The following is a 20936-nucleotide window of genomic DNA, read 5'->3' as shown; positions in this document are numbered from 1 at the left end:
AGTTTAAACCTTAAAAAAACTTGGAAAATTCCTGTTTTGAAACAGATTATTAAAAAAAAATCTTATGTTTGTTTGTAAGGTTCCTAGTTATATGCATCTTTTTTAATTTTATTGGAAAATCATAAATCAACGGTGATACAGAAGCCCAAAGAGAGAACGTTCATTATAATTTTTGTTTGACTTTGTGAAGTTATTGTGACCCAAGGATTATTCAAAGAATAATTTCCTTTTTGGCACTTTGCTGTCATCTTTTGATATCACTGTTGAGCATCTTCTATAGCTTGCGGGTGTGCCATTTTGCAGAAACAGCATAAAGTGGTTGTGCATGGTGACACACAGTGCAATCATAGGCACTGCTTACTCTCATGTTGTGACATCATGTCAGAAAACACACTGTGCCACTTTACAGTCCATTAACTTTTAGATGGGGCTTCTCTTAAGGTAATAAATGACACACCAGTATGTATTTGCAGATGTTCATGTGTTTGTGTGACTCCAATTGTAAATTTCTAGAAATTCTCTCAACACTTTTGTTCACACACTCTTCATCTGGTCTATTTCCATGTTTAGTCCCTATTAAGAAAGGTCAAAAGAATGAATCCCCCAAAACGAGCTTTAAAAAAAACCAAAAAAAAACATTTGCATTAACAGATTTGTCCTTTAGCGTTTCTTTTATTTTTCTTAATGCATAAATGCAGTCGTGTTAAAAGAAAAAAAACACAGATTTATTCATGTCTTACACATGATACACATTTCAATGCTAAACGGTGGCAAAGTCTTTAATTCACTATAAAACATAGTGAAATTAGCCCATTTAAACGATGTAAATTTTGTGGTTTTAATGTGCAAAATTGACTGAGTCTGCTTATTTTCTCCATGCATCTTTAGCATTGCCAATATTAATTCAACAAACCAATGAGCATAACAATCTTTAAAGCTAACAAATAGCATTTTCTTTTCCTAAACAGTAGTGTGACAACGAGCAGTTGTCACATTAAAGAAACAGGCAGAGAACGTTAATTGACAGAGTTTTATTAGTTTAATGCAGCTAAAGTTAAGCAGCAGCAGCAGCAATGTTCTTCTAGGTCAGGAGCACCTGTGAAAGCACATAGATTTAAATGTTTGTTTTACACCTGCTGCATGTATGTCTATGCCTTGTCTGATGGTGGTGACTCACCTCTGTTTTCTGTGTCAGGAATGGTCCGCCAGCAAAAGAGGTCCCTAAGGGTACAAGGACCTTATATTGGTTCCAGGGAGGGAACCAAAAACATTGCAAAGTTAACAGGGGAGATTTAGATTAGTAATTTTATTATTTGAGTGAATTATTGATGGGAAGGACGTGCAACAGATAAGGGTGATTAAGGACAGAGACGGAAAGGTGCTAACAACCCAAGAGAGTGTACAGAAAAGATGGAAGGAGTATTTTGAGGAGCTGATGAACGAGGAAAATGACAGGGAAAGAAGGGAGGAAGATGTGGTTGTTGTGGAGCAGGAAGTAGAAGAGATTGGAAAGGATGAGGTTAGGAAGGCTCTGAAAAGGATGAAGAGCGGAAAGGCCGTTGGTCCTGATGACGTACCTGTGGAGGTATGGAAGTGCTTAGGAGAGACAGCAGTGGAATTTCTAACAAGGTTGTTCAATAGGATTCTAGAGAGTGAGAAGATGCCTGAGGAATGGAGGAGAAGCGTTCTGGTCCCGATCTTTAAGAACAAGGGTGACATGCAGAACTGCAGCAACTATAGAGGAATAAAGTTGATGAGCCACACAATGAAGCTGTGGGAAAGAGTAGTGGAAGCCAGGCTTAGGAAGAAGGTGGAGATCTGTGAGCAGCAGTATGGTTTCATGCCCCGTAAGAGCACCACTGATGCCATTTTTGCTTTGAGAATGTTGATGGAAAAGTACAGAGATGGTCAGAAGGAGCTGCATTGTGTGTTCGTAGATTTAGAGAAGGCGTATGACAGGGTGCCGAGGGAGGAGCTGTGGTACTGTATGAGGTCGTCTGGAGTGGCAGAGAAGTATGTCAGAGTAGTTCAGGACATGTATGAGAGAAGTATGACGGTGGTGAGATGTGCTGTAGGTCAGACAGAGGAGTTCAAGGTGGAGGTGGGACTACACCAAGGATCAGCTTTGAGTCCTTTTTTGTTTGCTATGCTGATGGACAGGCTGACAGACGAGGTAAGACAGGAATCTCCCTGGACAATGATGTTTGCGGATGACATTGTAATTTGCAGTGAGAGTAGAGAGCAGGTGGAGGAACAGCTAGAGAGGTGGAGGTTTGCTCTGGAAAGAAGAGGCATGAAGGTCAGTCGTAGTAAGACAGAATACATGTGTCTGAACGAGAGGGACCAAGGTAGAAGCGTTAGGTTACAGGGGACTGAGGTGAAGAAGGTGCAGGAGTTTAAGTACTTGGGGTCAACAGTTCAGTGTGATGGGGATTGTGGAAAAGAGGTGAAGAGGCGAGTGCAGGCAGGTTGGAGCGGTTGGAGGAAAGTGTCAGGAGTGTTGTGTGACAGAAGAGTGCCAGCAAGACTCAAAGGAAAGGTGTACAAGACAGTGGTGAGACCAGCTCTGCTCTATGGGTTAGAGACGGTAGCAGTGAGACAGAGACAAGAGGCTGATATGGAGGTAGCAGAGATGAAGATGTTGAGGTTCTCCTTAGGAGTGACCAGGTTAGACAGGATAAGGAACGAGTACATCAGAGGGACGGCTCACGTTGCCTGTGTTAGCGACAAAGTCAGAGAAGCCAGACTGAGATGGTTTGGACATGTCCAGAGGAGGGATAGTGGATACATTGGTAGAAGGATGTTGGAGATGGAGCTGCCTGGCCGGAGGGCAAGAGGACGACCAAAGAGGAGATATTTGGATGTCTTAACAGAGGACATGAAGTTGGCTAACGTTAGGGTAGAAGATGTTCATGATAGAGTGAGGTGGAAAAGGATGATTCGCTGTGGCGACCCCTGATGGGAAAAGCCGAAAGAGAAAGAAGAAGATTGAAATGTTTTAGGAACAGTCGGTGAATTCTATTTTTGCATGGGGAAATTATCTATTTTTATAGGGGTTGGGGAAACTTTGAATGTACATATTTTAATATTTTGTGTAAATAGATTATCTGTGGGAACCTGGGTGAATGGTAGCTCCCAAAGGTGAAATCTTATAAAGGTGGGAGTTGTAACCATTGGGAGGTTGTTGTTGGTTAGCAGTTAGAGCTCGGGGCATGACTGTTAGATGACAGTTGAAGAAATTGGAAATAAAGTTTGATCTAAAACCAAGTCCTGAGACTCCGCCTGTGCTTCTACCATGAGGATGGCCTCTGAGACTACGAGCTGAACGTGACAAGTAGAAAATGTGAAATATAAACAGGATTCATTTCATCACGGAATTGCTGACTGAATAAAGGACAGGCAAAGAGTTTGACATATAACCTACGCGTGAGAAGAGCAGCACTGAGATGAAAGTATATTTTGAGTATTGCTTTACTATGACACAAATTCACTCTGAATTAGGGGTCACAGGGGTCTGCCAGTGCATATTCCAACAAGAGGGAGGCCGCAACCTCTTGCTCAGTAATGGAAGCAACAAGCAGACACTCAGAACATAAATGTTTGGAGAAGACATGCTAATCGTTTACAGAAAGGTTTAAATAAGGAACAATTGATGATAGGCAGCTGTGATCACCAGGTGTACAATTTGCTGAAATTATTACAAGTAAAAACAATTACTATTAAATGGAAATAAAAAATGACAAATTTAAATGTATGTTTTTTATTTTAATCTTTTCCACTTGACCACTTACCTTAAGGCAGTCTTAATGTATCAACAGTGAGTAAATAGCCTATTACTTGACACACTTGTCATTGTATTTCTTTTTCTGATTTTACTTGTGTGGTTTATCGGACAGGTAGAAATAAAGATGGTAAAGTAATAGAAAAAGAGGAGAGAAAAAAAACAAAGCTTTATCGTTTAACCCTTGTGCTATCCTAGGCACTTTAACATTGGGAGTTGGGTCATCTAGACCCACTAAACAGTGCACTGAACCTTTTTTCTTCAATGATTTGTGAACCTCACTGGTGTCCATGGATTACATGAAATCTTTCCACCTTTATCCACCTTTGTCATGGTAGGGAGAACATGTCAATGTAAGGGTGGGGTCATCTAAGATAGCACAAGGGTTATCCATCGACTTCCAGCTCACTCAAAATGAAGTCAATTCGAGGGCTGAAGTCAATTGTGAAAAAAGTTGGAGGCAGCTGGACAGACATGTATGACATTGTCTGCCTCCAACTGCTATGTTGGAGGCAGAAAATGTCAGCAGGTCTAAGCAGTGATTTGCCAGAGTCAACATTTTTATGGCAACGACTCAATCACAAGTGAGCTTGTTGGAAGGCCACACCCCTCCCACATTAATGTAGACTCTGTAGAATCTGTCAATCAAACATTTTGAACTTTCAACGTCAGGCTACATATTTTAATTGAAACATCTGATAGGTCAGTTTGTCACAAAAATAACTTGCACTACAGAAAAATATATATTAAAAAAAACAAGGATTAGCAAGAAAGGTTATTCTTACAAGTAATAGCTGCTTATTTCACTATAGAAGTCTATGGGATTTGGGCTTCTTGGAACCGAGTACTTCCTTTTTGAAACATGATGGGGTGGAGTCACTCAGTCCAGTTCTCATATACAGTTTATTGTGTTAACATATCTTTACATTTACATGGTCTTTGTGTGTGTTAGTGAGTGTGTGTGTGTTTGTAAGGAAGTGTGTGCATCCTAAATGCTGTATCACAGAATGCTGATTTGCCTTTTCTATCTTGTATTTTCTCAAACTTCATTTAACACATATCCACATCATGGTAGTTATCCTCTTGTCTTAATGTTTGTAGTCCTTTTATAGACTTATCCAAATGTCCTTTTAGGCTTTTTTTAATCATAAACATATGAATATTTTGTACAATAACTTTTCAAAATGAATTTTAAATGGATTTTAACAATTTAATTGAATAATGTAACTTTATTGTTACAGTAAAAAAAGTGCTTCTGACATAAATTGTTTCATTATAGTGAAGGGCATTCTCAAGGACACTGTGGCACCTTTCTCCATCAATCCCTCATCTAATAGCAGCATGGTAATTATCCACCTTTTAGCCACTGGTGGGTTATTATTCATAGAGTGCAGCCTTCATGTTCTCATATTATTTTGGTTGCAGCCTCTCTTTTGTGCACTCTGAGTCACATTTCATTTTTGTCTTTCCCTCATCATCCTTTTTTTTTGTTAAGTTGAAAACTGAGAATGCAGAGTGCGTGAGTATTGATCTGCAAGAAAAACCTAAAAAAATCTATATTTTGTTTGTGATGAAAAGGAACCTGTATAATATTTTTGCCTTTGCAATCTTTACAAATGAAGAGTGGGACAAAAATAAGACGAACAAGAGGAATTCAGGGTGAAATTTCTAAAAGTTAGTTCATCATTTTTGGGGGCTTCTCTTTCATGACCATGCCCAAGGTCTTCTAGAGGTCATTACTTTCCGCAGCCGTTGTAAGGCTTTTTCTGTAAATGTGTCGATGCTCACTCGCAGACACGCTTGCTATCAGGCTAAAGTTCATGTATAAAATGTGCTTACTTACATATTCACACATTCTCCATGGTTCAAAGCTGTGGGTATTTCCGTTCAGTGAGTGGGATGCATCGTGTTTCCATGGAGATCTATTTTTAGGCTCCGACAAAAAAGGGCATCTGTTAGAATATGCCATCATACTCCCTCAACCAGGGAAAGGATCCCATTTGCCTCTTGCAAACATGAAAGTTATATTTCTGGGCCTTTTTTTTTGTCTAAATACTGTGTTGTGAAGCCAGTATTTGCCAAAGATTCGAACCATAAAGTCCAAATTTCAAAAGATTAATGCTGATGCCAATGAGGGCCTCCATTAAGGTTCATCAACATTTTTATGCAGACACTGGTGAATATAAGACTGCATAATGTATTATGATGCTTAAGTTGATCTTGGGTATCAAATATTTTGCAAACAGTTCAGTTTTTATTCATTATCATTATTGATGTGACAGCATACACAGAATGCATAGTGAACTGCAACAGCTGCTGTTTTTTTCCATATGATCCACACATCTGCATCTTGATTGTACATTTTTTTAAATTTTTTTTTAAACAAGCTGAAAGAGGCCTGAAAGAAGTTTAAGAAAAAAAATTACATCAGCCTCATGGGCAGATAGATGCAAGCATGTGAAAACTTAAAAATCATCACATTTAGAAATGAATCCCACTTATTCAAATAATAATAATTAAAAAAAATCTCGACATATGTAATTTAATTGGAAAGAGATAGAGGTTCCACAGGAGATTGTAGCTTGAGAAAAACGATCCCACTTCAGCTCCTCAACGCACATAACAATAAATATATTAAGATCTCCACATTTTACATACATATATAATATATTTTGTAAATTTAGTTAGAATGATTTTGAAAACATGATATTTCGGTTCTATTTGTAACTAAATACTTGCTTTGGGCATCGGTATGGATTTAATAAGGCCAGAGCTGCATTTTTTATTTACTTTAAGACATTTTGTTTTAAAGGTGTAGGGGTAAACATTGTGTTTTATTGCTTAAAACTGTTCTTAAAAGTTTGTCTCAGCAGTTTTTATTTGTCATTATTTTGTTGTCTGAAGGCCTCCGCACACTTTTCTTTTTCAAATCAGTTGCTTGAGATTATTAACATGATAGTGTAGCAACCACAACCACAGGCATTCTTGGCTTTAAGCCTAAATATTCACATAATGAAAGTACCAGCTAGGGATACAATTCACACATCAATACACTAGCACTTAGTTGCATGCACTCAAACATGGATGATGCAAGGCAAGGTGCTGTGGGGCTCAATGGGAGGGTGTGCTGGGTCCTCTCAAGAAGCAAATTAAAAGAGAATGGCTAATAGGCCTCTTTGAAATCTGATCTAGTTGTAAACAAGGGTCTTCGTTCTCACAGTTACTGGGGATTTTTCTTGTCTTCTCATTTTTTCGATAGTTTCTTTTCTTTTCTTGGTTGCCTTTGTTTTATTAAACATTAAATCATGTTTAAGGTAACTGATCTCTCTGCCAGTTATTTTCTTCCAGATTGCACTATTTTATGTTGTTTTAAAGCAGTAAATCCTATACAATACTATCCAAAAATGTAATATAGATTTCTATATTTAAATTTCTCTTGTTTCTGTGTGAAGGTTGCTAGGTTCACACCAGGCATCTGTCGCACAGACAAGAACACGCTATTCCTATATGGTGTTCACACTTGAATGTTGTTACCCAATAATGGCAACATGTACCTATAGTTGGAAGAGGCTTGGTGCAAAAAGTCAAAATGGTGCATACCTCCTGAATCTTTCTGCAGGCTTTTCTTTCACAGCTGTATTCCGATATGTGAAAAACTTAATGTCATATAATTCCAGCCGCACAACCGCAATTATTAATTTCTCCTCCTTGATCAATTTTCAAACAGCTAGCACTTTCTTGAAATTATAATGGCGTCATCTATACGTCACTATCACATCCAAGTCTCTGATTGGGCAAAGTTCAACTGGTTAAACTTACAATGCGTAATCAATGGCTCACGTTTTGTGGCCCGAAAACGGACTTAAACTTTAGCAAGTTGTTTGTGGGTTATAGCGATACATGAATGCAAGAGTTTGGAACGCGGAAGCTGGAAACACGGATTTACGTGCATTCACATAGACTTTTCATTGGAAGTAGCTTGAATGTGCATTGCTTAGGCCGGTAAGAGCGTAGCATAATTGTTTTGTTTGTCTTAACATATAGCTGAATTTATCAGGGGTTATTCTCTAAAGCACAGTCTTGCCTTAAGGCAGTGCCTCTCAAATAAAGGGGCGCGCCCGATGCGATGCAAGAGGTGGCGCGCAGTAGCAGCGGTTTAAGGCACAGGTAATACGGGGCGAAAATTTAACGGGGGGGCAGTGGTGCCAGCGGCTCAGTGGTTGAAAAGAAATCTGCGTCACTATTGGTTTCCTATTAACTGTTATATAACAGTGTTTGTAACAGCCTAAAACTGTGAACTGCCGTCCCTGCAGCTGCTTCTGTCTCCTGTCACACAAAAGAGAGGGGAGGGGTAGTGGGCTCAGGCTCCCAGGTGGAACGCGCACGTGGAGCGCTGCCTCTGTTGCGCAACACCACGATCATCTTGTGCCTTTAGGCTACGTTCACACCGTAGGCTGAAACAACCCAATTCTGACTTTTTTTGCCCCTATGCGATCTGTATCTGATCTTTTGATGACAGTCTGAACGACACATATGCGATGTTTCCAAATGCAACCCAGGCCACTTGGGTATGTGATCCTGAATCCGATACGTATCCGACCGCCGTCTGAACGGCCAGGCCACATGTATCCGACCCGTTCGTCATCTATACACTTCAAAAGTCATAATTCTGCGTTGAAGTAGGCGGGAACGAAAACATAAACAACAAACATGGCGGATGATGCTGCTGAGACCAGTCAGTGGAAGGGAAGCGAGGTCACCGATTTGATTCATATTTGGGGTGACAGCTTTTTTTTTTAAAATTTGAAATGGTTTATTTCAAGCAATAAAATATGAATAATACACAAAAACAATTCAATCATCAGTTATACATTCATACAATAACTAATCAAACTTAGAACTATTCAGGCCAAACTCGACGGCTCTCTCGGCTTCTCCAGGGCCGAAGGCGGATCCTCCTTCGGGGATCACTTCCCCGTTCAGTTCCTCCAGTGCGGGTTAATAAATAGTCAATAGCATTTATTCTGGGGGACGCCTACTTTTTTTACTATTGTCATTCCTCCGTAACACACAACACGAATGCCGCACCCGACACACTCCCCCCCCACACATACACCAGTGACCTGCGGTGAGGTTAATGGCTGGTGAGGCACTGACGTCATCAGTCAGATTTACAAACATATGAACCATACTGAGTAACTTCTTCACCATTTAATTGACAACAGTTAACGTGTTTTGTTTAAAATATCATTTCAACGTGTTTTTTTTCATATACAAACTGCAGCATAGAAAAAAACACAAACATTATTATCATCTTACCTTTACTTCTAAATAAAGTCCATATGCCGCTCCTTCTGAAGAAAATGACTTGCCGCTTGCTATCACTTATTCTATTGATTTTTAGCGTCATAATCTCAGGGCTCACCGGCGCCCCCTAACATGAGGCACGAGAATGTCTGGCCTCACCCAGCGGCTTTTTTGCCGGCGTTCAGCGCTCAGCACAAGAAACACGTCCCTCACATACAGTTATTTATAAAAACAAACACTTTACATCATATACATCTGCTAAATTATGTAAACTCAGCTCATATAGTACAAGTGATTGAACCGACATACAGAGAGACAGCAGTACCGTCTGACTGCATAGGTATTGCGCAATCCAAGGTGAGGCTCAGCGGGCTGGTGCCTCATCGCACGTCACTTAGTATCTGAACGGCAAATGCGGAAATTCAGCGATTTTGAAAAGAAAAAAACCCCAAAAATGGTACATTTAAATGGAAAATGACTGCAAAGCACAAATTACTGATTAAATATAATAATTTAATTTATTTGTTCTCTTTTCTTCCCATAATGACAGGTGAGGCACAGCCTCACCTGCCTCTCCTGACTGTACGTCACTGCCACACACACATAAACACACACACTCCCTCCGGCGCTCTACGCGCTCTCTCCTCTCTCTTTCACACACGCACATTCATACAGATGATCCTGGCTCCAATGCCTTCTTAAAATGAGAAAATTGTAATTGTGCTGGCTCCTTTGTGAAAATAATTTTAATAATGCAAAAAGAGCCCCGCAGTTGATAACACTGTTGTTGACATCCATTGTTAACGTGACTCTTCTGTTCATGCAGGTCACTTCAGGGTCATTTCTCGGTCACACAGAAGATCACAAAAGTTTGGATTTGATTGGAAATGTGAACGGCCTTGCAATAAAATCTGATTTTTTCCAAAAATTGGAATTGAGCATTAAGCCCTGCAGTGTAAACGTAGCCATAGATTACTCAGCTCATGTTGATAATGTCATTCTTTTTTAAGTATTGTAGACATTTTTGTTATATGTTTTTATTTTCCATCAATGTATTCTTTGTCTGCCAGTCGTTTAGTTGGTGTCAGTATTTGACATAAAGACAGCAGGTAATGCAGTTTAACAGCTGCACTTTATGAGATCAAAAAATAAACAATAGATCATTTAGAAAAAAAATCAGCATGATGTTTTTTACCAATTTCTTTAGAGTAAAAACGTTAAATATATTGGTGCTGCTGGGTTAATGTTTCAGATCAATTTACATTTAGAATTATTTGCTTGATTGAATTATTTTACTCTAGTTTCAATAAGGACTGACAGATTTTTTATATTTAAGGCACTTTAAGCTTCTTTTCTTTATAAGCCTATAACAGGGTTTCTGTGTGGCAAAATAAAGTTAATATTTGTCGAAAGTGGATTTATTCTGCTTTTTTTCTTTTGTTAATTTTAAAAGATACAATTTCAGGTATACTTACACAATGTTTATAGATACTGATCTTATTTATACTCACCGTGGCGAGAGTGTGGGTGGTGGGTGGGGTTGTGGGGGGCACGAAACATTTTCTTTTTCCTAGGGGGGGCCTTGCAAAAATTAATTGAGACTCACTGCCTTAAGGGCTGGTGTCCAACCTGTTTTCCAAACAACCTGCTATTGAGGCTCTCTATTAGCTAAACACACCTGATCCAGGTAATCGGCAGTGTAAGGTAGGATTTCAGGAAAACCAGCAGGAGGCCAGCCCTCGAGGCCTGGGGTTTGACACTCCTGGTCTACACTGATGTGTGTTTACGTTGGTGTCTGTTTAAAGAAGTTTGTTCTGAAGGTGAAGTCTCTTAACTTTCTTACTGTCTTTAATCAACCTTGACAGGATATCCCCTGCATTTACTATTTTCCACAAAACTTTGAAATGCAGTGGACAACAGTTATGTAAATATGCTTAAACACTGACAAAAGATCGCTTGAAGATCGTGTTGTTCAGGGTTATTTACTTTTTTTGCTTTTTTTGGGGGGGGGGCAAGAGAGATTTTATGACGAACAGAGCATGCTCTTGTACTGTAGAAGAGTGCGTTAAACATTTAGCAGGGAGGCACACTTACCAGCATATTTGATGCTGTTTTAAACCCACTGGACATCCAACAGACTCAAAAAAAAGTATTTCCTATAGCTGTGGGAGAGGAAATAGAAGCCAGGCGAACAACCCAGTTTGTGTGGAGGACTAATTTGCAGTTGCACGTCACATATCTTCACGTTGGAACCTGTACCTTACTAAAGCCAGGTCAATCCCATAATAATTAATAAAAATTGCCACAGCAATGGGTGAGATTAGAACAGGGGAAAATAGATTAGTGTTCTGCCAGCATCACACAGACCCAGCTAAAAAACTCGGACATGGTCACTGTTGTAAACTGATCTGTTTGCAGAGCTGACTGTGCAGCGGACTCACTGAGCGGGTGCTTGTGTTCTTTTTAAAAACAATTTGTTTACTGTTCCAAACTCCATACAGCTTTTGTTTAAGCTGTGTTCATTATGACCCTGCACCCTATCCCTGAGCAGCATAGGCTAGTCAAACAAAACTCAGGTAAAGTTGTTGCGCTTGTTGATTATTAATTCATTGGAAAAGACCCTTGATCTAAAGGAGGGAGGTATCACCTGAAAAAGAGCTGTGATGGAAAAAAGAGATCCAGAGAAAGAGAAATAAAATCCCATTACATTAAACCTGTTCCGTATGAATTTAAACAAAGACGAGTGCTGGTGTAAAGGTAAATTAGATTGAAATTAGATAGCCTGTGAGAGCATGATGTAGCCTCTTTACGAAGTCCTTCTATCAGCCATGCATCCAGATGTCAGCATTGCCATGCAGAAGCGGTGTTATCAGGTGCAATCCAGGCCAGCTGGGGAAACCCAGTGACGCATTACGAGTGACATAATGCTGCGTGCTTGTTAGGAAGGGAGAAATGGGGGAGCAGCTGTGAGCACACATTGTGGTTTCATGTAGAAAAAACAAAGGAAGTAATCTGGATAGAAATCACGTAGCTTTGTTTGAAATATTTAATTAATGCTTTCAGATGAACAAAACACAGTTTTTTCTGCTAAAAAATGACTTTCATTTAGATTTGTTGGAATACAAAATAGTGATTGCTTCATAGCCCTTGAGACTTTTTTTTTTTGCAATCTAGTGGTTTTCATTTTGTTCAGTGTGTTTTTTTTATTAAAAATATAAATATTTTTAATGTACATTTATTTATATGAAGTGCAGGCTGGTTTTATTTTAGCTACAGTACATAATTTATCTGCTAAAATGCGAACGCCAACATTTTTCTTTTTTTGACATGTCCTTATGTTGTAACATCTATCCATTTTCCTCACCCGCTTTATCCCTTTTGGGGTCATGGGGTTGCCAGAGCCTAACCTGGCTACTGTTAGGCAAAGGTAGCATACACAATGAATAGATCGCCAGTCTGTCAGAGGACCACACACTCACACACCGAAAGATACATGTAGGGACAATCTAGATTAATCAATCAACCTATGTCACATGTTTTTGGACTCTGTGAGAAAGCTGGAGTGTCTAGAGAAAACCAACACATGCACAGAGAGAACATGCAAACTCCACACAGAGAGCGTAACGTTGGGATTCTCGTTGAAAATTAAAAGTACTAATCACTGCGCCATTATGCAGCCCCCGCCCCAATATTGTAACAGACTTCTAAAATATGTTTAAAACACAACAAATATTAGAAACTAATTGTGTAAGCTAATTATGTAAATAATATTGTTCAGTTGTCACACCAAACAAGAGACAAAGGCTGGTTTAATGCCTTGTTTTTACTGCTACTGTAAGCCATAGCTAACGCCAACAACAACAACAGAAAACCTACTAGACAGCACCCCTTTAACCCTTGTGCTATCTTAGATGACCCCACCCTTACATTGACGTGTTCTCCCTACCATGACAAAGGTGGATAGAGGTGGAAAGATTTCATGTAATCCATGGACACCAGCGAAGATGACAAATCATTGAAGAAAAAAGGTTCAGCGCACTGTCTAGTGGGTCTAGATGACCCATCTCCCAATGTTAAAGTGCCTAGGATAGCACAAGGGTTAACAAAATACTGCCAGGTCCTGCAGGGCAGCCCAAATAGACCTGCACCCACTCTTTCTAGCAATCCATGTCCTCACAGAACACAGTAACTAATGTGATTGACTGGACTCACAACAGTCAGAATCAATAACAATCAGAATGAATGAACAATGAGTTCATTCATTCTGGGCACCCTTTTGTACTCGACAATTAATACTGTTTAAAAAAGGTGATCAATTTAAAAAAAAAAAAAATGAGAAAAGTCTAAAACATTTTCTTTCAGTATCCCAGTGAGCCAAAAAGGGACTTGTGGGTTCTGAAAATGGATGAATGGATTTTTCAGAATTAAAACATTATTTCGATTTAATAGAAATAAAAAAAACATTTTAATGAAAAAGAGAAATGAAAATCTGATCCATGAAATAAAATGTGAAAATTCTTTTCAAAAATGATTTTTGAACAGGCATTTCACATGGACAACATGATCTGACCATTACTCTTTTCAGTGCTCTGCATTTCAGTTTTATCTGATGCATCACAACAATTAAAGGGACAATTTTCTATCAGTAAATTTTGTTTTAAGCCACCAGGAAGTTCTTTAAATAAAGAAGCTAAAGATATCTATGCACACACACCTTTCACTGTATGTGGAGGTGGATTAAGTCAAAGCATAATTCCCCTCTGAGCAGAATTATGTAAGAGAATGCAGATGTGTGGTCCAGCATGACTCAAAGTGGTAATTAGAGGTGGTATGTGTGGTTTGAAAGTGTGAAAAGACTTGAAAAAGGTTGGAAAAAAATAATATAAGAAAAGGATCAGGGAAGAAGAAGGGAGAAGAATTTTAACCAACAAAAAAATTAAATCACTTGTTTTAACTTCTTAATGATTTTCCATTTGAAGTCCCACTCTATTGTAAAAGGATTCCCAAGGGTCTTTTAATTGTGATTTTGTCATTTTTAGTCAAAATGAGAAAAAAAAACCTGTTGTTTTCTAGGACATAGTGTCTTCAGAGCAGCAATACTTCATCAGAAATTTGCCTCTGAGTTATGTGCTGAACAGTTGGTATGGAATAAGTGCAACCCCCTTTTCTTCATCATCAATCTGTTTACACGCTCTCCCACTAGCCTACCCCCCCTTACAACCCGAAGATAACATTAGCGGTGCAACAAAAATGCCAACCAGTATCAGAGACAAAACTTAGCTTTTTAATGTTTACTCCGCACAAAGACCGCAAATTTGTACGCAGGGTTACAGACAAATGAACATGGTGCATTCAAAGTCCAAACAAAGGAGCTCAGAAAAAGGCTTGGCATATATACCTTGCATTTGCATATTCAGAACCTCATTCGATGGATCATGGTGTGAAAAACCCACCCACAGACTGTTGCAGGCTAGATGTTCGAAGGTCAGAGCACCTAAAGTGTCAGATCTCTCTGAGGTTATCACAGACATTTGCCAGAACGCATACACCAGAACACACAAAGATGAAAAAGGGAGGATGTTAAAGGAATGTTTGCGAGACAATAGTCTTGGTTGTGCTCTGTCTGGAGTGTAATATAATTTTGAGATGATAATACATAGTGAATCGAGTTTAAGCCATTAATGTGATAAAAAGTAAAAGTTAGTGTAATAAAATGTAAAAGGGAGTTTCTAACTATTCTGTCTCTAATCACTCCTAACACAGTATCAGATGTATTCAGCCGCATAGGTTTGAGCCAGATGCCAGTGCGGACGAGGAAACCAAAATGGATCTATTTTTTCTACAAGCGGATGCATCAGAACAGAATGAAGTAGATAGCTTGTTGCGCGCCGACTGTAGCACCTATGTCAAAGCTACAAGCTTTTTTTAACAGCATTTTTTCATCTGATCCTGATTCTCAACATTTTGAATAAGGAAATACTCAGAAATGCAAAAAACACCATGCAGCAGTAAATGTGCCATACCAACTAATGACAATGTCAGGATGTGATGTATCAGACATCTCTAATAAATTGTATCTTTCTTTTTCCTCCTCTCTCAGGTCTTCTAGGTGTCCAAGCTGATCTGGACAAGAGAAAAGAAATATTTGGTAAAAACCTCATACCTCCCAAAAAGCCAAAAACCTTCCTCCAACTGGTATGGGAAGCCCTGCAGGATGTCACTCTTATCATTTTGGAGCTTGCTGCCCTAATCTCCCTGGGCCTTTCCTTCTATCACCCCCCTGGGGAGAGCGGCGGAGAAAGTGAGTGGAAAGCTCCTGTGAATTTGATTTTTTTCTTGTTTGTTGCAAACACTTACGTAAATACACAAAATCTTGGGTATCTTCACTACTGCACATATCACTAAAAGGCTGCAACTCTGCCAACCCCTTCTCCTCCTGGGGGCATCACTGATACTGTGAGACACATGTTTGCCCACATGCTTTCTAATTGCAGAGGCAGGTCACACTTTGTGACATGCCTCCAGAGGTCGTGACTCATCAAGCACAGGGCTAGTTTAAATGTGTGCATGCACATCATGACTGTGTTAAATGTGCCTAAGAAAGGTACCAGGAACGTTAATGAAGTGTTGAGTAGAGAAATAACCTTGAGCTCTCAGGGGCCATACATCAGCTTTGTGAGCCGTGAAACAGGAAATGAAGACACAGACCATATCAGGGTGCTGAGTCAGCAGCATTACTCATTGCTTCCAACTTTATCACAGTAATAGAAGTCATTTTCACCACCAAAGGGTCCAGTCATCATTTTCAGGCGTTTAATAACGCTGTTAATGGAAGACTTAATCATCTAGCAAAAGGAGGTCAAAACCACTGTCAGAATGTTGTTAAGGAATAATCTCAATTTTTTGAGAAGAAAAGAATATGCCATTCGACTGCTAAAAATGATGGAAATTGTGTCTTTATCATGCTGTTTCCATCTTATCTGGATTAATATGGGATTTTTTTTGTTTATTAGATGCACAGTTTTATTTTAATTTAATGAAGTTTGGGCTGCACAGTGGCACAGTGGTTAACGCTCTTGCCTCACAGCCCCTGGTTCAAGTCCTGGCTGGGGGACCTGAAAACAGAACATCCATGGGGGACCTTTCTGTGTGGAGTTTGCATGTTCTCGCCGTTCATGCGTGGGTTTTCTCCAGGGACTCGAGCTTCCTCCCACCGTCCATAAACATGCTTCATAGGTTAATTGGTTAATCTAAATTGTCCAAAGGTATGAATGTGAGTGTGCGCGGGTGTGTGATTGTGGCCCTGTGACAGACTGACGACCTGTCCAGGAGGTCCCCTGCCTTTGCCCGCAAGGCAGGGGATAGGCTCCTCGAAAGGGAAAAAATGGATTAGGGTAATGAATGAAATTTAAACAAAAAATCAACACCAGAAATCCGTAGGGACCGCAATGGCCGCGCCATAGGGCGCACCACGTTATAAGGCGGACCGGCAATGAATGGTCTATTTTCAAACTTTTGTCACATAAGGTGCACTGAACTATAAGGCTGCAGTTAGGCTTTATTAACTGCATTGACATTAACTCTAGAACTACACATTACCCACAATAGTGTATTCACAATACCTGTAACTCCCAACCATGTTTGCAAAACATGAAAAAACCCAAAACAAAATGACTGATAATGCTAAAACAAACACTACTGTGTCTACGCTAACTACCAACCTTGTTAGTAACACGTAAAAACAGGTCACCATCACTTCACCTGGTCACAACTAAAAGGTTACACGTTAGTTGTGTTAGTGTAAAATAACACCCAAACTTGCAAATCATGACAAAGTAAGATTGACATTTTGAATATGGGCGGCTGTGGTGCAACGGAAGGGCAGTCGACCCATGATCGTAAGATTGCAGGTTCGATTCCCGCCTTGCATGCCCATGAGTCGAAGTGTCCTTGGGCAAGACACTGAACCCCACCTTGCCTCTGGTGGTTGGCGGGCGCCTGTGTTTGGCAGCGGAGCAGCCACCAGTGTGTGAATGTGTGTGTGACTGGGTGAATGGGTCCGTGACCGTAAAGCGCTTTGTCCTTGTAGGAAGAAAGGCGCTATATAAGTATACGCCATTTACCATTGACATTTTGAATACCGGTACCTCTAAAAATTGCTTCAACATCAGTAAACACAACCAGAAATAAGTCATATTTATGGCGCTCCGGATTATAAGTTGTACTGTGGATTTTTGAAAAAATAATAGGCTTTTAAGTGTGCCTTATAATGTGGACAAAATGACAGGTGATCGCACCTATCTGCTTTGATTAATCATTAAAACTAGAATATCTGGGTAAAAGATGTGAAAATTGAAACAGAAGTATTAAAAAAGTTAACATTTAACATAAAAAAATGTAAAAATAGAAAGAAGCAAACTCAGGAAATGAAAAAAGAAATCACAAAGTTCCAAATTCTTTTTTTGTTTTTTGCCTGTCTCTACATTGGTTCCACCTAAGGTCATCATTTTTATTCAGGCATTCAAAAGGTAACATGAATGCATATAAAATATATTGATATAAAATCCAGAATCATAAAAAGAACACAATAACAGCAGAAAAACTCCTCTGTTTCAAAAGATAACCAGCTTTAATGAGAGAAAACAAACAGAAAGATTAGTCAGCATTTGGCCTCAGAGATATTAATTCCGGTTTGAGTTGAAAAGGGGACATATTGTATTACAGATTCCTCTTCACTTAGTCCAGAACTTTTACATTATTTAATCCTTTTACAAATTTTCCATCTGTCTTTGTCAGGCCTGGATGTTCTGACTTTTTCTAGACGTCATGTCCCTTTTCAGGTTATCACTGTTCAATCATTAGAAAGATGAGGAGAGCGTATTGAAACAAACTGGTGATATGTTATAAAGAAAGTACATTTGTATTTGATCAAAGAGACATGTACATTAAAATTGTAAATATGTGATTGCTATATTTTATCTTGAAACCCTGTCTAACAAATGACGCCTTTGTTTTGTAGTGTGTGGATCAGCTGCAGGAGGAGTGGAGGATGAAGGAGAAGCAGATGCTGGATGGATTGAGGGTGCCGCCATTCTGTTATCCGTTGTGTGTGTGGTCATCGTAACAGCCTTCAATGACTGGTCTAAAGAGAAACAGTTCCGGGGACTACAGAGCCGCATTGAGCAGGAGCAGAAATTCCAGGTTGTCCGTGGCAGCCAGGTCATACAGTTGCCCGTAGCTGACATATTGGTGGGGGACATTGCACAAATCAAATACGGTAGGTAATACGTTGTTCTGGCTATCGATTAAAAGCCAAAACTAACTTTTGTGACTTGGTCAGACAAAAACATTCTCACCATTTTGATCTCAAATGTCAATTCTTCTGTTAAAAATTATGATAGTGGTCTAAGTTAACATTAGATGTTATGGCCAGAGTAGTGACAGACAAAGAGATAGAAAAATAGAAAAAAGCTCCATCTTTAGCTTTATCTGCCCAGTGGGGGTGAACCACTCCCCTTTTTTTCTTCTCCTATTGCTCTTTTATGGTTTTTTAACAATTGCTCCATGGTGCAGCTAAAGCTAAAGGTGAAGATAAAGATTTAAAGATTTTACCCTAGACCTGTCCTCTGATGTCACAGCACTCCTATTTGAAATTACTAGTTGAATCACTCTTGTTGACTTAAGTAACCCCAAACTAAATTAAGCTAAATGTGATGTTTTGTAAGTGTATTAAAATGTACTGACTTTTGACAAGCAACAATCTTTGACTCAAACACATAGATATAATCACTTTTTAGGGATTAGCTGTCATTCTGCAGCTACATCTTTACATGCAAACCACACATACCTAATGTAGGCTCTTCTAACACTTTCCATAATACAAAACAGCAGCATTATAACCATAGCAAGAAGTTCTCATGCTAAAAAAATAATCTGCAATAGCAGAAAGAAAATAAGCTGTTTGTCTTGCTGCAGGTGATCTTCTTCCAGCTGATGGAGTGTTGATCCAGGGTAATGACCTGAAGATTGATGAGTCATCACTGACCGGAGAGTCTGATCACGTCAAAAAAGCTGCAGACAAAGACCCCATGCTGTTGTCTGGTGTGTTTCAAGCTCTTTATCTAATACAGTGTGCATTTTTTTCCTGTGATGTTTTCCTGTTGTAAAGTTTAGTACTCTAGGAAAAGAAAAAAAGACGTGTTTTTTCAGGCATCCTGGTACAATTTTGTCTCCATATTACCAGGACGGTGTATTAATAATACCAAGAATGGATTTTTATTATAATAATTTAAGTGAAAATAACTTAAAATATTATTTTTAATTTAAAATAGTGATACCAACTTTAGCTTATCTTTTAATGTAAATGAGTATGTGTATTTGTTTGTTAGACATGAGATTAGAGTATCCATGACAAAAGGTTATTCATCATATGTCTCACAATTTGTTTAAAGTAAATGACAATAATGATTCATTATATGCAACTGTAGGTTTCTTAAAAAATTCAATCATCACCGTTAGGAGAAGTGTAGGTTAGTCTGATTACACGTCTGGAAAATGTTTCCAATGGTTAATTAGCTTTGAGCCATCTTTCTACCTACTTTAATTAACCTCATATTACCCCCATGCCCTTTCTCTCCTAAAGGTTAATGATTTGCTGTATGTTTAGATTTTGCATATATGGCACAAATTCACAGATGTCAAAGTTAGTCTAAAATAATCTAAAAAACATCAAATGTATTTTTTTCCTCTGTTTTTCTTTGATTCACAAATGTGTCATTCGGTCAGGAGTTTTAGTTAAACATGTATACATAGATTTAGCCTCTGTTTTAACTGTGTTGCTCAGTTGCAGTCATTATATTTGCCAGAATAACCATTCTTGCTCTGGTTCTTACTGTTAATCCTGACTTTTTTTCCTTATATTTTGTTCTATAAAGCAAGTTATTCAAGTTTTAAACTGACCAAACAGATGCCTCAATGAAAGTGTGTGGTGTCACATCATAATGTTTCATTGACAGATTCTCCATAGCCTGCTTTCAAGTGGTAGGGTTGTGCCCCTCCAACAGTCTCACTCCTGATTAGCAAGAGCGGTGACCATAGGAATGATGGCTAAGACTGACTCGGACCAACACGGCGACGCCCATATTGTGAAAAAACGGCGACTGAATTAACTTAATTTCACTCGAGCTGGAAGAAAGCCATTTTCAGTCGAGGACGTCAAACTCATTGTGTCCAGTTCTCATATACAGTCAATGGTTTTGACACACGTTTCATATACTGGATAGCAATAATAATTTACAAGTTTATTCTTTTAAAAATTACAATTAATTTTGATATCACTACTGTTGGTATCAGTCAGTAATGCTAATATTTTTAGGTGTTTAACCAAACTCTATTGAGAACTTTGGTACTGGCTCTTTCTCCATTACTTTGACGAACACCAATCGTTTGGTCTGTTTGTGGTCTTTTGGCATAATGCTTTAAGCCAAAGAGAACATGAATAGGAATAGGACGGAAAGTGCTGCTACGAAACCCATAAAATGAAAATGTATCTGTAATGTCTTGATTTATCACTGCTATTTGCCCCAGGAACCCATGTGATGGAGGGCTCGGGTCGCATGGTGGTGACTGCTGTTGGTGTCAACTCTCAGACTGGAATCATCTTCACCTTACTGGGAGCTGGTGTGGAAGAAGAGGAGAAGAAAGAGAAGAAAGGTAAAAATAATAAACCCTTAGTTCGACATTTTTCTTGGCTTATCGGATAAGCCTTCAATTGTTTTCTTTTGACTTGAATGTTATTTTGGTTGACCAGGAACTAACCAACTGCTGTATTACAATAGCTGAACGTGTT

At 39.0% G+C, this 20936-nt stretch overlaps 1 protein-coding gene across 22 annotated transcripts in view; it reads left to right on the top strand.

The window, feature by feature from the left end:
* Positions 1-20936, top strand: part of atp2b2 (ATPase plasma membrane Ca2+ transporting 2) — a 144126-nt gene that overhangs the window by 75811 nt on the left and 47379 nt on the right. For all 22 annotated transcript variants that reach the window (XR_002873277.2, XR_013655951.1, XM_078947080.1 and 19 more), the window contains 4 exons: positions 15189-15389; positions 18108-18365; positions 19064-19189; positions 20675-20800. Coding sequence is in view for 20 of the 22 variants with exons in the window: in XM_078947080.1 (XP_078803206.1) it covers positions 15189-15389; positions 18108-18365; positions 19064-19189; positions 20675-20800 (711 nt within the window). In the remaining 2 variants the exon portion in view is untranslated. The remainder of the gene's footprint in view (positions 1-15188; positions 15390-18107; positions 18366-19063; positions 19190-20674; positions 20801-20936) is intronic.

The sequence above is a fragment of the Oryzias latipes genome, chromosome 5 (assembly GCF_053564925.1).
Source record: "Oryzias latipes strain Hd-rR chromosome 5, Olatipes_Hd-rR_3.1".
Classification (NCBI taxonomy): Eukaryota; Metazoa; Chordata; class Actinopteri; order Beloniformes; family Adrianichthyidae; genus Oryzias; species Oryzias latipes.
Note: the sequence above shows the minus strand (reverse complement) of the source record. Positions and strands in the feature narration are given on the sequence as shown.